The sequence below is a fragment of the Oryctolagus cuniculus genome, chromosome 21 (genome assembly GCF_964237555.1).
Source record: "Oryctolagus cuniculus chromosome 21, mOryCun1.1, whole genome shotgun sequence".
Lineage (NCBI taxonomy): Eukaryota > Metazoa > Chordata > Mammalia > Lagomorpha > Leporidae > Oryctolagus > Oryctolagus cuniculus.
This window is the reverse complement of record NC_091452.1, coordinates 22,749,393-22,768,290: the sequence shown is the minus strand read 5'-3', so window position 1 is coordinate 22,768,290 and position 18,898 is coordinate 22,749,393. Positions and strand designations below refer to the sequence as shown.

At 57.8% G+C, this 18,898-nt stretch overlaps 1 protein-coding gene and 1 non-coding gene across 3 annotated transcripts in view; both read left to right on the top strand.

The window, feature by feature from the left end:
* AP1B1 (adaptor related protein complex 1 subunit beta 1) overlaps positions 1 to 18,898 on the top strand; it is a 61,216-nt gene that overhangs the window by 39,142 nt on the left and 3,176 nt on the right. Inside the window, exons 8-19 of one of the 2 annotated variants that reach the window (XM_051826498.2) lie at positions 1,856 to 1,976; positions 2,367 to 2,462; positions 4,270 to 4,385; positions 4,708 to 4,873; positions 10,360 to 10,458; positions 10,763 to 11,022; positions 11,475 to 11,676; positions 12,447 to 12,467; positions 13,049 to 13,192; positions 16,874 to 17,019; positions 18,484 to 18,613; positions 18,697 to 18,781. In XM_051826498.2, coding sequence (XP_051682458.1) covers positions 1,856 to 1,976; positions 2,367 to 2,462; positions 4,270 to 4,385; positions 4,708 to 4,873; positions 10,360 to 10,458; positions 10,763 to 11,022; positions 11,475 to 11,676; positions 12,447 to 12,467; positions 13,049 to 13,192; positions 16,874 to 17,019; positions 18,484 to 18,613; positions 18,697 to 18,781 — 1,586 coding nt within the window. The remainder of the gene's footprint in view (positions 1 to 1,855; positions 1,977 to 2,366; positions 2,463 to 4,269; positions 4,386 to 4,707; positions 4,874 to 10,359; positions 10,459 to 10,762; positions 11,023 to 11,474; positions 11,677 to 12,446; positions 12,468 to 13,048; positions 13,193 to 16,873; positions 17,020 to 18,483; positions 18,614 to 18,696; positions 18,782 to 18,898) is intronic. The other variant, XM_051826499.2, reaches the window with a different exon arrangement.
* LOC127484777 (small nucleolar RNA SNORD125) lies at positions 17,374 to 17,470 on the top strand. Its single transcript, XR_007911987.1, has one exon. It is a non-coding gene; the product is annotated as a small nucleolar RNA SNORD125 (small nucleolar RNA).

Genomic DNA, 18,898 nt, shown 5'->3' with positions numbered 1-18,898 from the left:
CTCCCACATGGGTGGCAGGAGCCCAAGCAGTTGGGCCATCTTCCGCTGATTTCCCAGGCACATCAGAGGGAGCTGGGTCAGAACTGCAGCAGCCAGGACTTGAACTGGGGCTCATTTGGGATACCAGCATTGCAGGCAGTAGCCCACTATACCACCACGCCAGCCCTATGCCAGGCTTTGCTTTTCTTCTTTATTTATTTATTTATTTATTTATTTATTTATTTATTTTTTGACAGGCAGAGTGGACAGTGAGAGAGAGAGAGACAGAGAGAAAGGTCTTCCTTTGCCATTGGTTCACCCTCCATTGGCCGCCGCGGCCGGCGCACCGCGCTGATCCGATGGCAGGAGCCAGGAGCCAGGTGCTTATCTTGGTCTCCCATGGGGTGCAGGGCCCAAGCACCTGGGCCATCCTCCACTGCACTCCCTGGCCACAGCAGAGAGCTGGCCTGGAAGAGGGGCAACCGGGACAGAATCCAGCGCCCCAACCGGGACTAGAACCCGGTGTGCCGGCACCGCTAGGTGGAGGATTAGCCTAGTGAGCCGCGGCGCCGGCCCTTCTTTTTTTTTTAATAAAAAATTTATTTATTTATTTGAAAGAGCTACAGAGATGGGGAGAGAGAGGTTGATCTTCTGTCTGCTGGTCTACTCCCAAATGGCCCTGATGGCTGGGGTGGGGCCAGGCCAAATCCAGGAGCCTGGAACTCCATGCGTGTCATCCCCAGGCCATCTTCTGCTGCCTTCCCAGGTGTGTTAGAACAGCTGGGATTTCAGCTGACACTCATACGGGGTGCTGGTGTGGCAGGAGGTGGCTTAACCCACTGCGCCACAGTGACGGCCCTGTAGGTCTTTCTAAGGCGAGCAGACTCAAGCCTGTGATGGTGACGCTTTCTTGCACAGTGCCATTCCCATTTTATGGGCAAGGAAACAGGCCCGAGGTCACAGCTGGGATAGGAACTGAGATCTGGCTGATTCCCAAGCTTATCGCCTGGTGCTTGCCTCCCTTGACTGTGAACTTTCTCTTCCTCTCCCACAGGGTGAGGAGGTCAGGATTGCAGTCGCCAGGCAGAGTCTTTTTTTTTTTTTTTTTTTTTTTTTTTTTGACAGGCAGAGTGGACAGTGAGAGAGAGAGACAGAGAGAAAGGTCTTCCTTTGCCGTTGGTTCACCCTCCAATGGCCGCCGCGGCCGGCGCGCTGCGGCCGGCGCACCGCGCTGATCTGATGGCAGGAACCAGGAGCCAGGTGCTTTTCCTGGTCTCCCATGGGGTGCAGGGCCCAAGCACCTGGGCCATCCTCCACTGCACTCCCTGGCCACAGTAGAGGGCTGGCCTGGAAGAGGGGCAACCGGGACAGAATCAGGCGCCCCAACCGGGACTAGAACCCGGTGTGCCGGCGCCGCTAGGCGGAGGATTAGCCTAGTGAGCCGCGGCGCCGGCCCAGGCAGAGTCTTTATTTTTTTTTTCTATGATAACAACTTATTAAGATTTATTTGGAAGGGAGAGTTACACTCCCCAAATGGCTGCAATGGCCGGAGCTGGGCCAGGCTGAAGCCAGGAGCTTATTCCAGGTCTCCCACCTGGGCGCAGGAGTCCAAGCTCTTGGGTCATCCTCCAGTGCTTTCCCAGGTACATTAGCAGGGAGCTAGATCAGAAGTGGAGCAGCCAGGGCTCGAACCAACACCCAGGCAGGGTTTGCTGCAGCCGATCACTGGGCCCTTGCCAGTAGTCCTGACAGTGACGCTGCCTTCACGGACATCAGGCTCCATCTTGACCCTAGAAGTGCCCAGCAAACATGGAGGGGTTTCCCGGGGAGCTTATGGTGTGCTGTTTGCTCTCGGGGCATCCTGCCCCACCACCAGGCCTGAGATCCTGAAGCACGAGATGAAGGTCTTCTTCGTCAAGTACAACGACCCCATCTACGTGAAGCTGGAGAAGCTGGACATCATGATCCGCTTGGCCTCCCAGGCCAACATAGCCCAGGTCAGCGGTATGGGGGTTGGGCGGCTCTACTGCCACCAAGCTGTGGTCTCGGCCAGCTGATCAGTGTAGCTCCCAGGCACAGGCCCTATGAGCCAGGAAAAAAAAAAAAAACTGGAATTTTTGTTATAAAAGAACGTTCTTGTTACCCACCATCCATCCACCAAGAAGCTGTAGTTTATGTTAGCTGAGGCTGACCTAAAGCAGATTGTCCAGCTCTGCCAGGTAGTCCCTTCTCTGCTTCCCTACACCTGATCGCTCGCTCCCTCCCTGGGCCTTCCTGGAGCAGGAGGCAGAATCCCATCCTTGTAGGGGGCTGTGCATTCCCACTGCCCAGGAGCGTTGCCAGAACCTGGGCCCCAGTTCCCCAACCCCGACTTCTCTGGGCTGCAGGTGTTGGCAGAGCTGAAAGAATATGCGACAGAAGTGGATGTGGACTTTGTACGGAAGGCTGTGCGTGCCATCGGCCGCTGCGCCATCAAGGTGGAGGTGAGGCTCTGGGGCTCTGTGCTCATCCTGGGGAGAGGCAATGAGCTGAAAGCAGGAGACGACTCTTATTCCAGTAGAATCCGCCAGCTTGTACCCTAGGAAGGCCATGGTGCAGGTCTGGTTGGGCTCCTTCTCATCTGTCTTCTTGGGGCTTTTGAGTTGCTGCAGTTTAAATTTACTCATAATCATGGTTCTCCTGTAGTCTTAGCTAAAACAGTGGGATGGGTACAGGCTAGTGGAGGCCATGGTGGACTTAGCTTCTGCTCCATGGAGCTCTGGGGCAGGGTTCTGCCTGCTGAAGGCTCTGGCAAGAATCCTGACTCTGCTGCCCTTGGGCCTCTTTCTCCAAGCTCCCCAGGCCGTTACAAGCCTCTGTGTGCCGTCCTTCCTTTCCTTCTTGTTTGTTAACCTATGGAGATGTTTCTTGACTACTGAATCAGAGTCAGTGGGTCCCCCGGTGGCCAGAGGTGCCTGGGACATCCGATCACTCCCAGCCCAGACCCTGAGATGCTTACTCTTATAGTCCATTCTGAGACATCTCCCCTACAAGGCTTTTATTATTTCTTTTAAAAGATTTATTTATTTATTTTGAACATCAGAGAGGGAGAGGCCGAGAGAGACAGAATCTTCCATTTGCTGGCTCACTCCCCAGATGGCCTCAATGGCCAGAGCTGGGCCAGTCAGAAGCCAGGAGCTTCTTCTGGGTCTCCCATTTGGGTGGTAGGGGCCTGAACAGTTCCACTGCTTTTCCCAGGTCATTAACAGGGAGCTGATAGGAAGTGGAACAGCCAGACTCAAACCAGCACTCTGATATGGAATGCTGGCGTTGTAGGTGGTGACTTAACCCACTAGCTACAGCACCCGCCTCCCCACCAGGCCTTCAGTGCAGTGTGGGGGAACAAGGACTGAAAGGCTGGTCCACTAGGACTTTGTGAATGCCTTCGGTCATATGAGCATGCCCTCCCCACTGCCCTTTTTCATTTCTTTCTTTTGTTTTTTTTTTTTTATTTTTTTTTTTATTTTTTTTGTTTATTTGAAAGGCAGAATTACGGCGGTAGGGGAGGGGAGGCAGAGAGAGAAAGAGATCTTTATTTGCTGGTTCACTCCCTAAATGGCCACAACAGGTGGGTCTAGGACAGACTGAAGCCAGGAGCTAGGAATTCCATCCAGTCTCCCACATGAGGGCAGGGACATGAGCCCATTTTTAGGAAATGAGAGGTGGAGGTGCTGGCGTTACGGTGCTGTGGGTCAAGCCACTGCCTGTGATGCCAGCATCCCCTGTCGGAGCCCTTATTTGAGTCCCAGCTGCTACACTCCCAGTCCAGCTCCCTGTGACCGTGCCTGGAAAGGTATTGGGGGATGGCTCAAATCCTTGGGTTCCTGCCACCCCCAAGGAAGACCTGAATGGAGTTCCAGGCTCCTGGCTTCGACCTACCCCAGCCTAGACTGTTTTGGCCATTTGGGGAGTGAACCAGCAGTTGGAAGATTCTCTCTCTCTGTTTCTCCCTCTCTCTGTCACTCTTTCAAATATACAAAAATCTGAAGAGAGGTGGGATCAGACTGGGCCCTCCCCACTCTCAGCATCTCTGCCTCTGGCTTCCTAGTCTCATTCTGTCTCCCCATGTCCCTGCCATTGCAAGACCATCATCTGGCACTGGTTCTCCCCTCCCCTGTTATCTGGGAAGAGCGTTCTCCTGTTCTCACCATGAGGAGGAGGGTGGGCAAAGAGTGGCTTGGAGCCCTTGGCCCAGGCTCTGTGGAGGTGGGGCACTGGGACCTGCCCACACTCCACTCGTCTCCTGCACAGCAATCCGCGGAACGTTGTGTGAGCACACTGCTCGACCTCATCCAGACCAAGGTCAACTACGTGGTCCAGGAAGCCATCGTGGTCATTAAGGACATCTTCCGCAAGTACCCTAACAAGTACGTGCCCACCCCTCTCAGGGAGGGCGTAGCCTGGCTGTGCCTGGTGATGGGATGTTGGGGTGGAGGGGGAAGGAGCAGCCTCTCCCCTCTTCTTACTTTGCCGTAGCAGCATCCCCAAAGGAAGCCCTGGGTTCTCCTTACTTCCCCCGAGCGGCTCTTCTGCTCCCTAGGCCAAACTAAGAGCTAACATGGAACAGATACGTCTCAAACCTCGTTTACTCACCACCTCTCAGGGTCCTGTAGGGCTACCACCTGTCTTTCCTGGCTCCTGTGGGGCCCCCTTGGGTGCTCACATGCTGGCTGTGCCCTCGTCTCCCAGATACGAGAGCGTGATCGCCACGCTGTGCGAGAACCTGGACTCCCTGGATGAGCCTGAGGCCCGTGCTGCCATGATCTGGATCGTGGGCGAGTACGCCGAGCGGATTGACAACGCGGATGAGCTGCTGGAGAGCTTCCTCGAGGGCTTCCATGACGAGAGCACCCAGGTGGGCTGCCGGGCCAGGCCAGCTCGCCCCGCAGTGGCCTGGCCTGCCCTCACAGCCGCCCCACTCACACAGCGTTGCCCGTGTGGACAGACAGGGATGTGTGGGTGCCAAATGTGGCCCCTTTCCCCACACTGCAGTAGCTCTGGGGACATGTGAGACGGTCTTGGTACGTGGGAAGGGCAGGCGGAAGTTGCTGCTTGTTTGACTTTCATGTCTGCCTGTGGACAGACAGTACATCAACCTGGTTCAGGATTGATTTCTAGAGAAGTCGCCCGCTGCTTTCCTGGCTACACCAGCTCTTCTCCCAGAGGTCACCAGTGCTCCCAATTTCTTGAAGATGTTTCCATATATCATTTCAGAATACAAAGCAGCTGATGCACAGACACGTGCAGCCTGTTGTGATTAGTCACAGCACTTGTACAATCACCGCAGACACTGAGTTGGCAAGTACTGAACCTTCTCTCATGGGAGAACTGTGGAGTCAGGTTCTCAGTCTCTGGACACGTTTTTGCCAACTAGTACATGACCTTGTTTTATGTGTGTTGGTCTTTAAAGACAGCTTATTTAGTATATATCATCGATTCACTAATACTGGACTCAGGGCTAACCGCACTGCAGCTCCCGCCTGAATGAAGCATATTGGATGCACCTGTTGCTCCACAGGGCACTCAGTGTATGTAGGCTTCTCGTGTTAGGAACTTCCCACAGCACTCGGCCCTGGATTTGGGGGCTGTTGCCAACAAGAAGCTCAGAATGGCACCAAACAGGCTGGGCCGAGGACACCTGTTTGCAGCAAGAGAGCTGAAGCAGGAAGGTGGCGTGTGGCCTGGCTCGGCCTCCGCCTAGGACCTTCCACTGCGGCAGGTGTCTTCAGACCACCACAGAAGTGCCGGCAGGATGGATCTGGGGGCTACAAAGTGCATGTTGCCAGTTAGGCAGTCGCAGCTACAGACTCTGTTCCGAGGAGTGACTGTGTGTGTGTACGTGCACACACACACACACATATATATATTTCCTAATCATTTATTTTTAAACACTACTGGCAGCATAACTAGCATATTTAAATTATTCAGGACCTTGCTTTGTTCCCTTAAAAAATATACCAGGGCCCTGCCATGATGAATTTATACTTAACTGGCCTTTGACAGATATTAGCCCTTTAAGCAGAATGGCTGTGAGCAGTAGCCCGCGTGATGCACGTCTGGGCGCCTAGAAGCAGAACGCTTGGAGCGGCGGCTGTGTGTGCTGGAGGCCCTGCAGCTGTCGCCTGGGTTCCCTGGGTGTTGAGATGGTACTGCTTTCTCCTCCCATCTCGGGCTGAAGTTGCGTGTCCTTACTTCCTCTCCTGGCGGCGTCTTCACCACTTGTTGAGCGAGGAGTAGCTCGGTGTAATTTGCCTGCATTTCTGTTACATGTGGGGTTGAGGATCTCATTTGTGTCCTCTCTTCTGTGAACTGGGCAGTCTCTTCAGGCACGGAGGCTTTTAGAAAGTCTGTCACAGGCCGGCGCCACGGCTCAATAGGCTAATCCTCCGCCTGCGGCGCTGGCACACCAGGTTCTTGTCCCAGTCGGGGCGCCGGATTCTGTCCCGGTTGCCCCTCTTCCAGGCCAGCTCTCTGCTGTGGCCCGGGAAGGCAGTGGAGGATGGCCCAAGTGCTTGGGCCCTGCACCCGCATGGGAGACCAGGAGAAGCACCTGGCTCCTGGCTTCGGATCAGCGCGGTGCACCGGCCGCAGCGGCCATTGGGGGGTGAACCAATGGAAAAAAGGAAGACCTTTCTCTCTCTGTCTCTGTCTCTCTCACTGTCCACTCTGCCTGTCAAAAAAAAAAAAGAAAAAAAAGTCTGTCCCGAGCAGAGAAATCTTAGCTGCCCCATGGGGGCCGTCATCAGTGGGTCTGAGCAGAGGCCTTGGAGTCTGAATCCACATCTCTGGGCTGCCCCTCTGGCCCAGTGACTCTGTGCTTAGCCCTTTCCCTCGCAGCCTCACTTTGCTCATGTGTAAAATGAGGATCCTAACTGGAATGCTCCACATAACGTCCTTAATACATTTCTAGCCATTGTAATCGCTGGTGAATGTTACTATCGGTGTGGGTCAAAACTGGTTTCAGACGCAAACTAGTCCAGGCCAAAACCAGGACCACATGGTTCCTGTAGCTGGCACATCCAGTGTCCCTTTCCACTGTCCTGGCTGAGGGCCTCTGACAGTGGCCTGAGGTGGCTTCTGCCTTCGATACACTCCCTTTAATGGAGACTACAGCAGGTCAGTATTTCCAGGCCTTTGAGCTTAATAACTCCTGTCATAAGAGCATTATCTCTGGGCAGTGGCAGCACGAGTCCCAGGGCCTGTGGGTGCTACCCTAGCCGGTCGCTGACTGAGGAGCCAGGTCAGAGGCCCAGATCCCAGACCTCAGTCTCTGAAAGGAACAGATAAACACAATTCGCGGAAGGAAAGCCAGCATTTCTATTACCTCAAGATAGAATAGGAGTGGGGTCAGCAGAAGCAGACGTTCACCCCCAGATCGCAGTCGTAATTCCCGCTGCCCCTCCGCCGCTGCCGCGCGCCTCCAGGTTGCCTTCGCCCGCGGCTGTAGCCTCTTCTCCCAGTGTCTGAGGAGCAGAGCTGGGCCTGCGGTGGTCTCAGGGACTCCGGGGTTCCTGCCCCGCAGGGCCGTGTTAGAGTAGATCCCGAGCATCCTCCCCCGCTCAGCTGAGCGCTGAAGAGCCAGGGTCCGAGAAGTCAGAGAGGAAACAGCCAGGGGCCTGGTGCAGTTGAGAAGGAGCAGAGCTCTGAAGTTTGAACCCAGGCTCCTCCCCTCTTGCTTGCCACCCTGTCTCTGTGCCTGGTACAGGATTCCTGCAAAGGTGACTGGCTGCCGTGAGTGACGTGCCCACCCCAGTGCTTGGCAGATGGTCCGTTACTAACTGCCTGCCTGCTCCCTGTGCCAGCTGGGTCTACAGCAGTGTGACGGTCTTCTAAAGAGCCCTTGTCTGTGCTTTGCAGTTAGGGAGCTCGTGCTGGGTTGCCTCTTTGAACCTCATCCTTGGCTCCTACGCCTCTTTGGCCATGGCAGGGAGGTCCATCAGCCCCCTGCGACTCCCTGGTCCTGCTGTCCCATCCTGTGTGAGTCCAGGGGCCGTGGCGCCCTTATTGCAGGAGGGCTGCCTGGAATAGGCAGGCTCATGGGGCATCACGTATTGGGGGAAGCTGAGCCAGGGCCCTGGGCTCTTGGCCAGAGCGCCCTGTGGCAGCAGAGACTAAGGCAGGCCTGAGTGGAAAGCCCAGAGCCTGGCTGTGATGAGGGCTTCCAGCCAGCTGGTGGAGCTCCTGCATTGGGTAGTAGGATAAGGACAGCTGCTGTGTGGGGAGCAGAGTACCCAAGAGCTGCTCTCTGTTGACTCAGGACTCTTCCTGTCAACCCTGTAAGGTTCGACACCTGTTTCGTAGATGAGGAAACCAGCTCAGAGAAGTTAAGTGACTTGTCCAGGGTCACCTGGTGGTGCGACCAGAGTGTAGAGGAGATGTGAGCCGACTCTAGTCCCAAGCAAGCTGCCCCAAGTCACCGTTTGCAAAGCTCACAAGACCCCTGTGCGCTGCTCCCACCCATGCGCCCCGCCTCTCCTTCATAGGCAGAGGGTAAATGGCTTGCTGCGGACTGCCTGGCTGGCGGCTGGTGCTAGATCCTGCCTTGGAAACAGCCAGCCTGGGACTTCTCTGTCATTGGCCCGCATGCCTCCAAGTCGTGGGGACTCTGGACCCTTTAGTCCCAGACACCGCCTGTGCCCCTCCGATCTGACTTCCGCTGTGCGGCGGGGTATGGAGCCATTGTCTCACTGCGCTCCCTGGGCGGGCACTGCTGCTGCTGAGCTTCCCGCCGCCCCTCCAGACCTGTCCTCGGCGCAGCCGCGGGCTCCTGGCGCTGCCCTGGTTCCCCAGCCTCAGATGTCCTCTTCCACGGATGAGGCTGCGGTTGGGCAGGGACTAGGTGCAGAGAATCGTTCTTGCATAGATGTTTTCTCCATCAGCAGACACGAGTGTACTGTGAGAATGTGGGCAAACGCAGTGAAAATAGAAGTTTATTTTGGGGCGAAGTAATCTTGATTTCCATGTACAATTTTTTAAATATGCATTTTCCCATAAATCTTCTAAAACCACCCCCATATTTTTGTTCTAAGATTTATTTATTGAGGCCGGCACTGTGGTGTAGCAGGTGAAGCCACAGCCTGCAGTGCCAGCATCCTATATGGGCACTGGTTCTAGTCCTGGCTGCTCTACTTCCAATCCAGCTCTCTGCTGTGGCCTGGGAAAGTAGCAGAAGATGGCACAAGTCCTTGGGCCCCTGCACCTACATAGGAGGCCCAGAAGAAGCTCCTCACTTAAGATCAGTGCAGCTCTGGCCATTGTAGCCATCCGGGGAGTGGACCAGCAGATGGAGGACCTCTCTCTCTCTCTCTCTCTTTGTCTCTGTCTCTGTCTCTCCCTGTGCCTCTCTGTAACTATTTCAAATAAATAAATAAATCTTAAAAAAAAAAAAAAGATTTATTTATTTGTTTGAAAGAGTGTTGGGGACAGAGAAAGAGATGTTCTGTGTTCTGTCTACTGGTTCATCTCCCAAGTGTCCACCACGGCCAGGGCTAAGCCAGGCTGAAGCCAGGAGCCTGGAACTCCAGCTGGGTCTCCCATACGAGTGTCAGGGGCCCAAGAACCTGAGCCATTTTCCACTGCCTTCCCAGGTGCATTCGCAGGGAGCTGAATCAGAAGTGGAACGGCTGGAACTTGAACTAGCACTCTGATGTGGGATTGCCAGCATCACAAATGGTGCTTAACCCACTATACCACAATGCTTGCCCCAGCCCTGCTATTTCTTAATTCCCTACTATGCAGCAGGCACTAAACTGGAAAGTAACTAGGGACACAGTGGTGAGTGAGACAGACAGTAGCCCTGCCCACAAGGGCATTCACCGCCATAGGACTGCCTAGAAGCTGGTAGTCGTGGGGAGGGGTGTGGGTGCTGAGGGTGGCCTCAAAAGAGCCAGGGCATGAGGTGTTAGCCAGGCTGAGGAGGCAGAGAGAGGCACATCCAGGTGAAAGACTGGGGCGGCAGCAGAAGCTCCACCCTGTGGTGCCAGCACAGCTCCCCATGGTGGCCTGGCCCCGCGGGCCTGTCGGCAGAAGGAAACCAGCCCACAGCCTGTGAGGTTGCAAGCTTCTCCTGGTGTTCTGTGGCCTGGGCGACACACCACCTCGCAGCCTTTCTGGGTCTGCCAGGTGCAGTGCTCAGCTTCTTCCCGAGCAGAGGGTGTCAAGGCTGAGCTGCTTGGTCGCAGCCACACCCTGCAGGCATCCGCAGTGCTCCAGGGCCAACCCCAAACCTAGAAAAGCTCTTCTGACTCGCAGCATCTGTGAAGCTCCTCTCTCCCCTGGCCACTCTGCACGTGAAGCCGCGCGTCTGCCTCCTGCTCACCTCTGTCCTCCCCCGACACACAGGTGCAGCTGCAGCTGCTGACAGCCATCGTGAAGCTGTTTCTGAAGAAGCCAACAGAGACGCAGGAGCTCGTGCAGCAGGTCCTCAGCTTGGCCACCCAGGTGGGTGCTGTGCAGCTCTCGCTGCAGCAGAGTCCGCAGTTCCAGGAGCCAGATCTGTGAGCCGTTCCCTGCCCTGGCGTCTTTGGAGGGTTTGTTGCCAGCGTAATCCAGGACCCCGGCCCTGAGAGCTCAGAGTCACAGATGAGAATGGAGCAGGGTCAGTGGTGAGGCTGAGGTAGACTGCAGGAGGGGCGGGCGTCCCACTGTCACACCTAGACAGGGGGCTGCAGGAGGTCTTCTCGCCTCCCCTCACCCCGTTGCCCTGCTCCACGTTCATGGGCTTCTCTTCCCCCCAACCCCCAAGGATTCGGACAACCCAGATCTGCGGGACCGGGGCTACATCTACTGGCGCCTGCTTTCCACGGACCCCGTGGCCGCCAAGGAGGTTGTGTTGGCCGAGAAGCCGCTCATCTCGGAAGAGACAGACCTCATCGAGCCCACGCTGCTGGACGAACTCATCTGCTACATCGGCACGCTGGCCTCCGTCTACCACAAGCCGCCCAGTGCCTTCGTGGAGGGGGGCCGGGGCGTGGTGCACAAGAGCCTGCCGCCCCGCACCGCCTCGTGAGTGAGATCGGCAGCAGTGGGCAGCAGTCGAGGGAGACTGACTTGCAACCTTGTACCTAGTGCTCCCTACACACAGGATGTCACAGGTGGCCTCCTAGGACCCTTACAGTGGCTCTGGGAGAGAAGAGCGGTTGTAGGAAGCTTGCGTGGGTGGCCCAGGGCCCTGTTCTCACTGTTGCCCTGGGTGGCCCAGTCCTATGGGCATTGGGGACTGACATCTAGTTTTCTGCATTGCACAGGCCCAGGGCAGGAACACAGGGAACCTCCCCCTTCACTCATCCCCAGGGGGCCCTGAAAGATGCAGGAAGAAACCAGAGGCAGAAGGGCTGTAAAGACAGGGATGGGCTTGTGGGAGTTGGGGAGCCCCATGCCTGTTCTGGCGGGGATGCCTGAGGCAGGGTCTCTGACTTAGCTGAGACAGCTGACCCTCACCCTTCCGTGTCTGGCAGGAGTGAGAGTACTGAAAGCCCCGAGACAGCCCCTGCCGGAGCACCCCCTGGTGAGCAGCCAGATGTCATCCCCACGCAGGGCGACCTGCTAGGTGACCTCCTCAACCTGGACCTCGGCCCCCCGGTGAGCGGCCCACCCCTGGCCACCTCCTCAGTGCAGATGGGAGCCGTGGATCTTCTTGGCGGTGGCCTCGACAGCCTGGTATGTCCTGGGCCCCCTCTGGGAGATGTTTGATCCTGACCTGCAGAGGAGCAGTCCTTGAGCACCACCCCCTCTGGCCAGGCACCCACAAAATGCCTTGGGTGTTACAGGGTCCTTACCACCTGCCCTCCGTGGAGATCATTAGCTTCCTGCTTACGGATGAGAAAGCTGAGGCCTCGGAGATCAGGCAACCTTCCTCCCAGATAGCTGCACAGTGTAGACAGGATTCAACCCTCCCATTGGACCTGGGTCAGCGGTGGGGACGGGGCCTTCCTAGCCCCTTCCTTCAATTCTGGCTGCTCAGTTGCCTTTGCCCTGTAAGGCTGGGATGTTTCTGTCTTTGAGGATCCAGACCTGTGTCCACTCACCATTGGGCTGTACCAGCTGGTGACAGCAGCCCAGCCAGGCCCATCTGAGAGAAGCCCAGGAGAAGCAGAGACAGGGAGTGGTGAGACGGGGGCTTTTCTGAGCCCAAGGAGGGGGCAGCCAGTTTGTTCTGTTGGCCACAATAAGCTCAGGTCCCCAAAGCTGCAGCCCATGGGCAGCAGACCAGCAACCAGTGCTGTTAGGGAAGGGGTATGATGGAGGATGGGGGGGGTGAAGCCCCGGGGGCAGCGGCCTTCAGAGAGTCTGGCTTTGTACCAGACCCATCCCAGGTGGAGCTGCGGTTAACTAACTCTTTCCCTCTCTCTCATCTCTATGTCGTCTTCCCTGGCTTCTCTCTGCATGTCGCTGCCTGTTCTCTTCACCCTGCCTGCTTCTGCTTGGAGATGGGGGATGAGCCTGAAGGGGTATGGTTCAACCCCGTGTCGCCAAGTCTTCTCCCTGCTCCTCCTGAGAGTGCTGGCCCAGGGGCAGATGATGTCGGAGCAGCCACTCGCCTGGCCTTTGGTCTGGCGTCTGGGCAGCCTCTGCTTTGACCATCTGGCACCCAGCTGCCATGGAGCCCCCATACCCGTAGATTCGGTGCCCTCTCATAACAAGTTGCCACCGGCCCTCCCAGTCCCTGCAGCCCTGCTCTGACCTCCTGGAGTCAGAGCCCCATCTGCCCAGCACAGTGCCACCCAGTGGTGTGTCACACATCCCTCAGTTTCCTCCTTTGACCCTTGAGCTGTTAGCGGGGAGCATCCCCAGCCCTTCCACAGAGATCACCCTCAAGGCTCCAGGCTTGCAAGGGATGGGGTGCTCAGCCTGTCTCCTCCGCCTCCCTTACCCTATCTTGTTTCTTTGCCACTCGGAGTTGATGTCAGGGCTGTCCTGTCCCCAGCCCCACTCCCACTGTTCTCTCAAGAGCCGAGTGGCTCTGCTTCTCCTGGGACTTTGATGCCACTCCTCTGGTATCTGCCTCTGACCCTTCACCCCTCCTTTCCAGATTGGGGGCACCAACTTTGCAGCACCCCCCACCGCAGCAGCACCAGCCAGTCTCGGAGCTCCCATTGGCAGTGGCCTGAGTGATCTCTTTGACCTGACCAGTGGCGTGGGCAGCCTCTCAGGATCCTACGTGGCCCCCAAAGCAGTAAGAACCTCAGCTCCTCATCCTGGGAGCACAGAGACGTTCTGGACACAGACACGGGGCTCCCTAAGCGATCTGTGTGTGGATTTGGCTCAGACCAGTGCTCACGCGGGAAGTGGGTGATGGGAGTCCAGGGGAAGAGGAACTAAGTCAGGTGTTGGGGAGGCAGGGCTCCAGGCCCAGGGCACAGCTTAGCGGGGAGACCCGGAGGTGAGGGAGAGCCCGCCTTGAGAGAGGGACCGAGTTGCCAGTGCCATCAGCCCCCATCCTGGCTGCATGGTCCATTCACACACAGAATCCAGAGTAATGCTGTGCTGTTCTCCATCAAGACAGCATGAAAGGAAGAGAACCCAGCTCGGATTTCTGTGTTAGCACTGGGGCTGCAGCAGCTGGGTGCGGTGCAGAGCGCAGTGCCAGTAGTTTGACGTGGTGACTGACCTGTCAGTGAAGTTCTGAGCAAGACCAAGAGCAGGCTGCCCAGGACTTACGCTCTGCAAGATTTCAGGGCGCCTTGAAACCTCACGGAAGGTGCTCCAAGAGTGCAGGACAGTGCTTGTTGTGAGGGCCATTGTGCCCATGACAAAACCCAGCCTCCCTGACTCTCTGTCCCACAACCTGGTGCCCCTCCCATCACACCTCCTGAAAATGCCCCACACATGCCCACTGTACTACAGAGGCAGCACCACACCTGGGAGTCCTGGCCAGACGGCAGGTTAGCGAGGTGAATGCCGGGACAGTGGCCGGGGCGAGGCTAGCGCATTTGCTCTTGACCCTGCGTTGCTGGGAGACTGTAAGCAGAGCACTGGAACAGTGCAGTTTGTACTTGGACCTGGCTGTGGCTCTGGGCGAGTGTGGAGCTGGCAGGAGACCGTGGAGGAATGGATGGGTGCTGCTGGTGGCCGGGACCAAGGAGGGTCTCTGGGGGTGGAGTGGAGGCTGGGCTTGAACTCCTGGGAGAGAGGAGCAGCAGGACGGGGGTGGGGGGCCGGTGCGTGGGGGCTTCTGGTTTTCTGGTTTGAGCGGTAGGTGAGAAAAGGTGCTGAGATGGGACACAGGGTGTTCCGGGGCTGAGGAAGGGCAGTTGAGTTTGGAGTGCGAGACCCTGTGGGCCTGGCATCAGTGTGGATCACATGAGCATCAGGGAATCTGCCAGAGAGGCGGGTTTGGCCAGATTCCCTCTCTCTTCTGAGGGCCCCTCCCCGGGAAGAACACTGCGTAGCTTCAGGGACACAAGGAGATACGTCACGACTGGAGAGCCGTGAGCCAGCACCTGGCCTGCTCTGCCCTGACCTCAGCCATGATGTGCTGGTGCCACCTGCAGTGGCGCCCTGCCGGGACCTGGGTCCTGAGAAGCCACGGCAGACAGCAGCTCGAATGCTAGCCGCCGGCTGCTGTGCCAGCCCTACGCTCCGTCCCACTGACTGCTCCCAGCAGCTTTAAGTGCTGCTACTCCGTCTCGTGGTTGAGAAACCGGAGTGCTTTTTGCCTGGGGTAACTGCTGGTGACAGCCTGGAACTGTGTGCAGGGTGGTGGCACAGTGTCTGCTCCGAACCCTGTGTGTCTGTGCCCGAAGTGTTTGAGAGCCACCCATGCACTCACCCGAATGCCAGCGTTGTCGGGCAGCAGGATCTGAGAGCACTGATGTTGAGCAGGGGTGGGGAGTGTACGGCCCGCGGGCTGTATGAGGCCTGGGAAACCACTTGGTCTGGCTTTGCCTAGGCAACCACAGGTGGGACTCGAAATTCAATAAATCTACAGCAGACTAATTTTTAGGTTGATCATCGTCTGTGGCCCCAAGTGATGCTGCAGGTATCCAGATGGCCCTTGGCAGAAAACATGTCCCCCACCCTGATTTAGAAGGTGTGCGTCTGTCTTTCTACACGGGATTGGTGCTACCAAGTCATGAGGCTGACCCAGGACTGTTAAAAACCCAGGATGAGTGACAGAACAGCAGAGACTCCTGCAGCCCTGTGGGTGCTGGCCATCAGCTTGTGTGTTGGTTTGAAGAGATGTCATCTCCAGTTTTTCTTAGTAGAGAGCCATGTGGGTGAAGCAGCAGTGAGCACTGGGAGTGAGGCGGGGGGTTGTGAGTCAGGAGTGATGAGTGCGGGCTGCCTGGAAGAGGAGCCCTCGCAACAACGGAAGAACCTTTCTGACCACCGCAGTCAGAGGTTCTAGCACGTGGGTGCGCTCACCCTCAGGAGCCGCAGGTGTCAGCCGTTTGTCCCTCTCCTCGGGTAAACTCATTCTCCACTCGCCCCAGGCAAGAGGGGTGCAGCTCTGTGTGACCAAGAACATTGAGTTCCTCGGGCATTTAGGTCAACACCGAGGCTGTGCGGTGAGAGTTCATTGGTTCATCCAACAAACAGAACCTGTCCTAGACTCTAGGAGCTTCCAGGTTCCCACCCACAGCCAACAGAATCAGGCACTTGTGGCTGAGGCAGGAGCAAGTCTGCCGCAGGAAAAAGGAGGCCTGGTGGGGGCAGGGCTGGGGGAGCGGGGCGGGGCAGCCAAGGTTGTAGCCTGCAGCTGGGAACTGACAGTGGGGACCCCCACCCCCACTGGTTTTTCAGGATTAGCCAAGTAAGGAGGGGTGGGAGGCATTTTCCCAGCAGAGGAGACAGTGGGTCTCAGGGGAGATGGAGGGACCAAGCCTGTGGCAGCCATTGCAGTGCTGGGAGGGGTTTCCAGGCACCGTGGTCACATTCACATTTTATGAGCTGACTGTGGCTGCTGTGGGCAGGGGAGAGAGGCTACAGATGGAGGAGGGCAGAATTGAGGCCCTCAGGGCAGGTACAGGAGCCACAGTTGACAGGACTTGGGCTGTGACTGCTGTATGTGGGTTGTTGGCGCCAGGTGCACTTTGGGAAGCTGTCAGGAGAGACCAAAGCCCTTTGACATTGCGGGGCGGGGAGTCATTGAAGGGAGAGCAAGGCCTGCAAGGCATCTGCATGTTCAGAGTGACCCAGTGCTGCCCTTTGTGGGCAGGGCTGTAATTTCTGCTGTTTGCCCTGCAAACACTCCTCAAACACTGGCTCCCACCAGGCTCCAGGCCATGGATGTCAGGACAGTGGCAGAGCCTACCCTCTGGGCCATCTGGGTGCAGGGTGCTGACCCAGAGGATCGTGACTGGGGCATGAACACGGGGAAGTGCCCGGAGACAGGCTTCCCAGAGGAGGAGGCCCTTGAGACTCGAGTGACAAGGGCAGCCAAGCAGCAGAGGGCCTGCCACACGAGGGCTCCTCCTAGGTACTGTCCTTGCTCTGACCAGTTTCTGCGATTCTGGGCCAGCCCTGCCCCCTGCACAGTACAGGCTGTGACAGCTGGGGTGCCGCCGGGCACTTCGCTCTGTCCTTGGCTTGTGCGGAGACTGGCAGGGCACACTGTCTGGTCGTCTCCTCAGCCCACTTCCCCCATATCCTTTTCTGACCATTTTCCTCTCTGACCTCGACTCTCAGAGCAGCCCTTGAGCACGCCCAGCACCTTTGCAGCGCGAGCTGCTCAGTGCGAGGCCACGGGCTCATTCTCCTCCCCTGAGGTCAGTGGTCAACCCCTAGGAAGCAAAGCAGGGTGCTCAGTCTGGGAGGCCCCTCCAGGAGAGAAAGAAAAGGGACCCTGGGGTGGGCCCTTGTGTCTGGGCCAGGACCTGGCACATGCCAGCCACCCCCCTCCCCCTTCTTGCAGGTCTGGCTCCCGGCCATGAAGGCTAAGGGGCTGGAGATCTCGGGCACCTTCACACGCCAGGTGGGCGCCATCTCCATGGACCTGCAGCTCACCAACAAGGCCCTACAGGTCATGACCGACTTTGCAATCCAGTTCAACCGCAACAGGTAAGCTCCCGAGGCCAGCCACCTGCAGGCAGGGGCTGAGGGCCCCGGGGAGCTGGAGCGGGTGGCATTGCTCACCACCCTACAGGCCGGAACTCTCTTCCCTCCATGGCCACTTTCGTGGACTCTGCAGTCCCAGAAAGAGTGGGGAGAGTGTTTCCCCAGTGGCAGCCCAGGAGCTGGCCCTTGGCAAACACCCCACCTGTCAGGAGGGTCTGTCCCCCAGTGAGCCTGCCCCTGCAGGCAGGGCCTCAGGGGTGAGCCCTGCTCCAGGCCGTCAGCCCTGCCAGGTCCCCGCACAGCGAGTGACAGGAAGGCTACCTGTCTGTACCACCGTGGGTCAGGCCAGGGCTCTGGAGACCAAGCAGCCCCTCCTGATGATCCCTCTTCCTGAGCGGCTCCAGTGATGAGCAAACTGAGCCTCTAAGAAGTTGACTGAAGGGGCTGCTTCCTCGGGGAGCCGTGGCCAGGGACACCCCCACCCTCCGGCAGACAGGGAGGCTGGGGCAGCTCCTCCCCTTCCGCTCAACAGACCCTGTCGGCCACAGACATGCTCCAGGCTGGTCACTCAGAAAAACCTGCTGGCTGGAACACTGTGCCCAGGGCTCTGGGGGTATTGTCTCACTTGAAGCAGGTGACAGCCCGTCAAGTCAGGGCCATTACCTCTGGGCTCAGGGCAGGTAGGTTGCCCCAGGTCACGCAGCAGGCAGTGGCGGAGCTCCCAGGAAAGCCTGTAGTGCGGGGCCACTGCGCGGGCCTGGGTCGCCCGCTGCTTCTCCCGCTGTGTCCCAGGCAGGCAGCTCGAGCTCTGACTCAGCACTGTCACTCACCTGTAGAGCAGACGTGGACCTGGCCCTCCTTGAGGTACACCATCTTCACCTGGAAGATGAGGCGATGTGTGCCTGTCTCTGTTTCCTGAGCTTGGGAATTGGTATCAAGTCAAATGCCAGCCTGGGCGGATGGAGCCCCCAGTCCATGCTGTGTCTGACAAGGATCTGAGTCTCCCCATTTGCTTATGTGCTGCCGTAGAGAAGCAGGGCTTTCCTGAAACTGGCCATCATGTGACCTGGCCAGTGCTGCCCTAGACAGTAAATCCCAGTGCCCGATGGGGTTCACATCCTTCCTAGGGAGTGGGTGTGGGCAGCAGAGACTTGGGCAGCCACAGAGCTTTGCCACAGGCTGTTGGTAGGAGGAAGAGCTTGTGGAGGGAGGACAGGCAGGGCCTTGCTTGTCTGAGGCTGCCCAGTGCCCCCCAGGCCAGCGTCGGCCAGCGCTGGGCTGGGCTGGGCAGAGCCTGCAGCCTGGGGCCCTTTCCTCCTGTGCCACAGCCACTGAGGGGCCTGGGAGCTCGTGAGCCTGTCCTGCCCCAGGACTGCAGCTCGGCTGAGGCAGCTTGGGGAGGAGCCCACCTGTGCCCGGTCAGCACCTGCTGCCCAGCTGTGCCTGCGGGGGCTTCTCTCTCCCTAGCTTTGGCCTGGCCCCCGCCGCCCCCCTCCAGGTCCACGCACCACTGAGCCCCAACCAGACTGTGGAGATCTCGCTGCCTCTTAACACGGTGGGCTCGGTCATGAAGATGGAGCCCCTGAACAACCTCCAGGTGGGTCCCCCCCCCGCCGTGGCAAAGGGGCATGGGTGCCGGGAGGGACGTCCTGCCTGGGGCTGACGGGCGCCTCTGCCTAGGTGGCCGTGAAGAACAACATAGACGTCTTCTACTTCAGCACCTTGTACCCTCTGCACATCCTCTTTGTGGAGGACGGGAAAATGGGTGAGTCGTGAAGGCCCCAAGCAGGGGCCAGGGCTTAGGAACCTGGCCCAGCTGGCGCTTGCCCAAGGCCTGGATGGTTTCGCCTGCCCCTTGACTGGGTCCTTGCGAAGCCTGTCC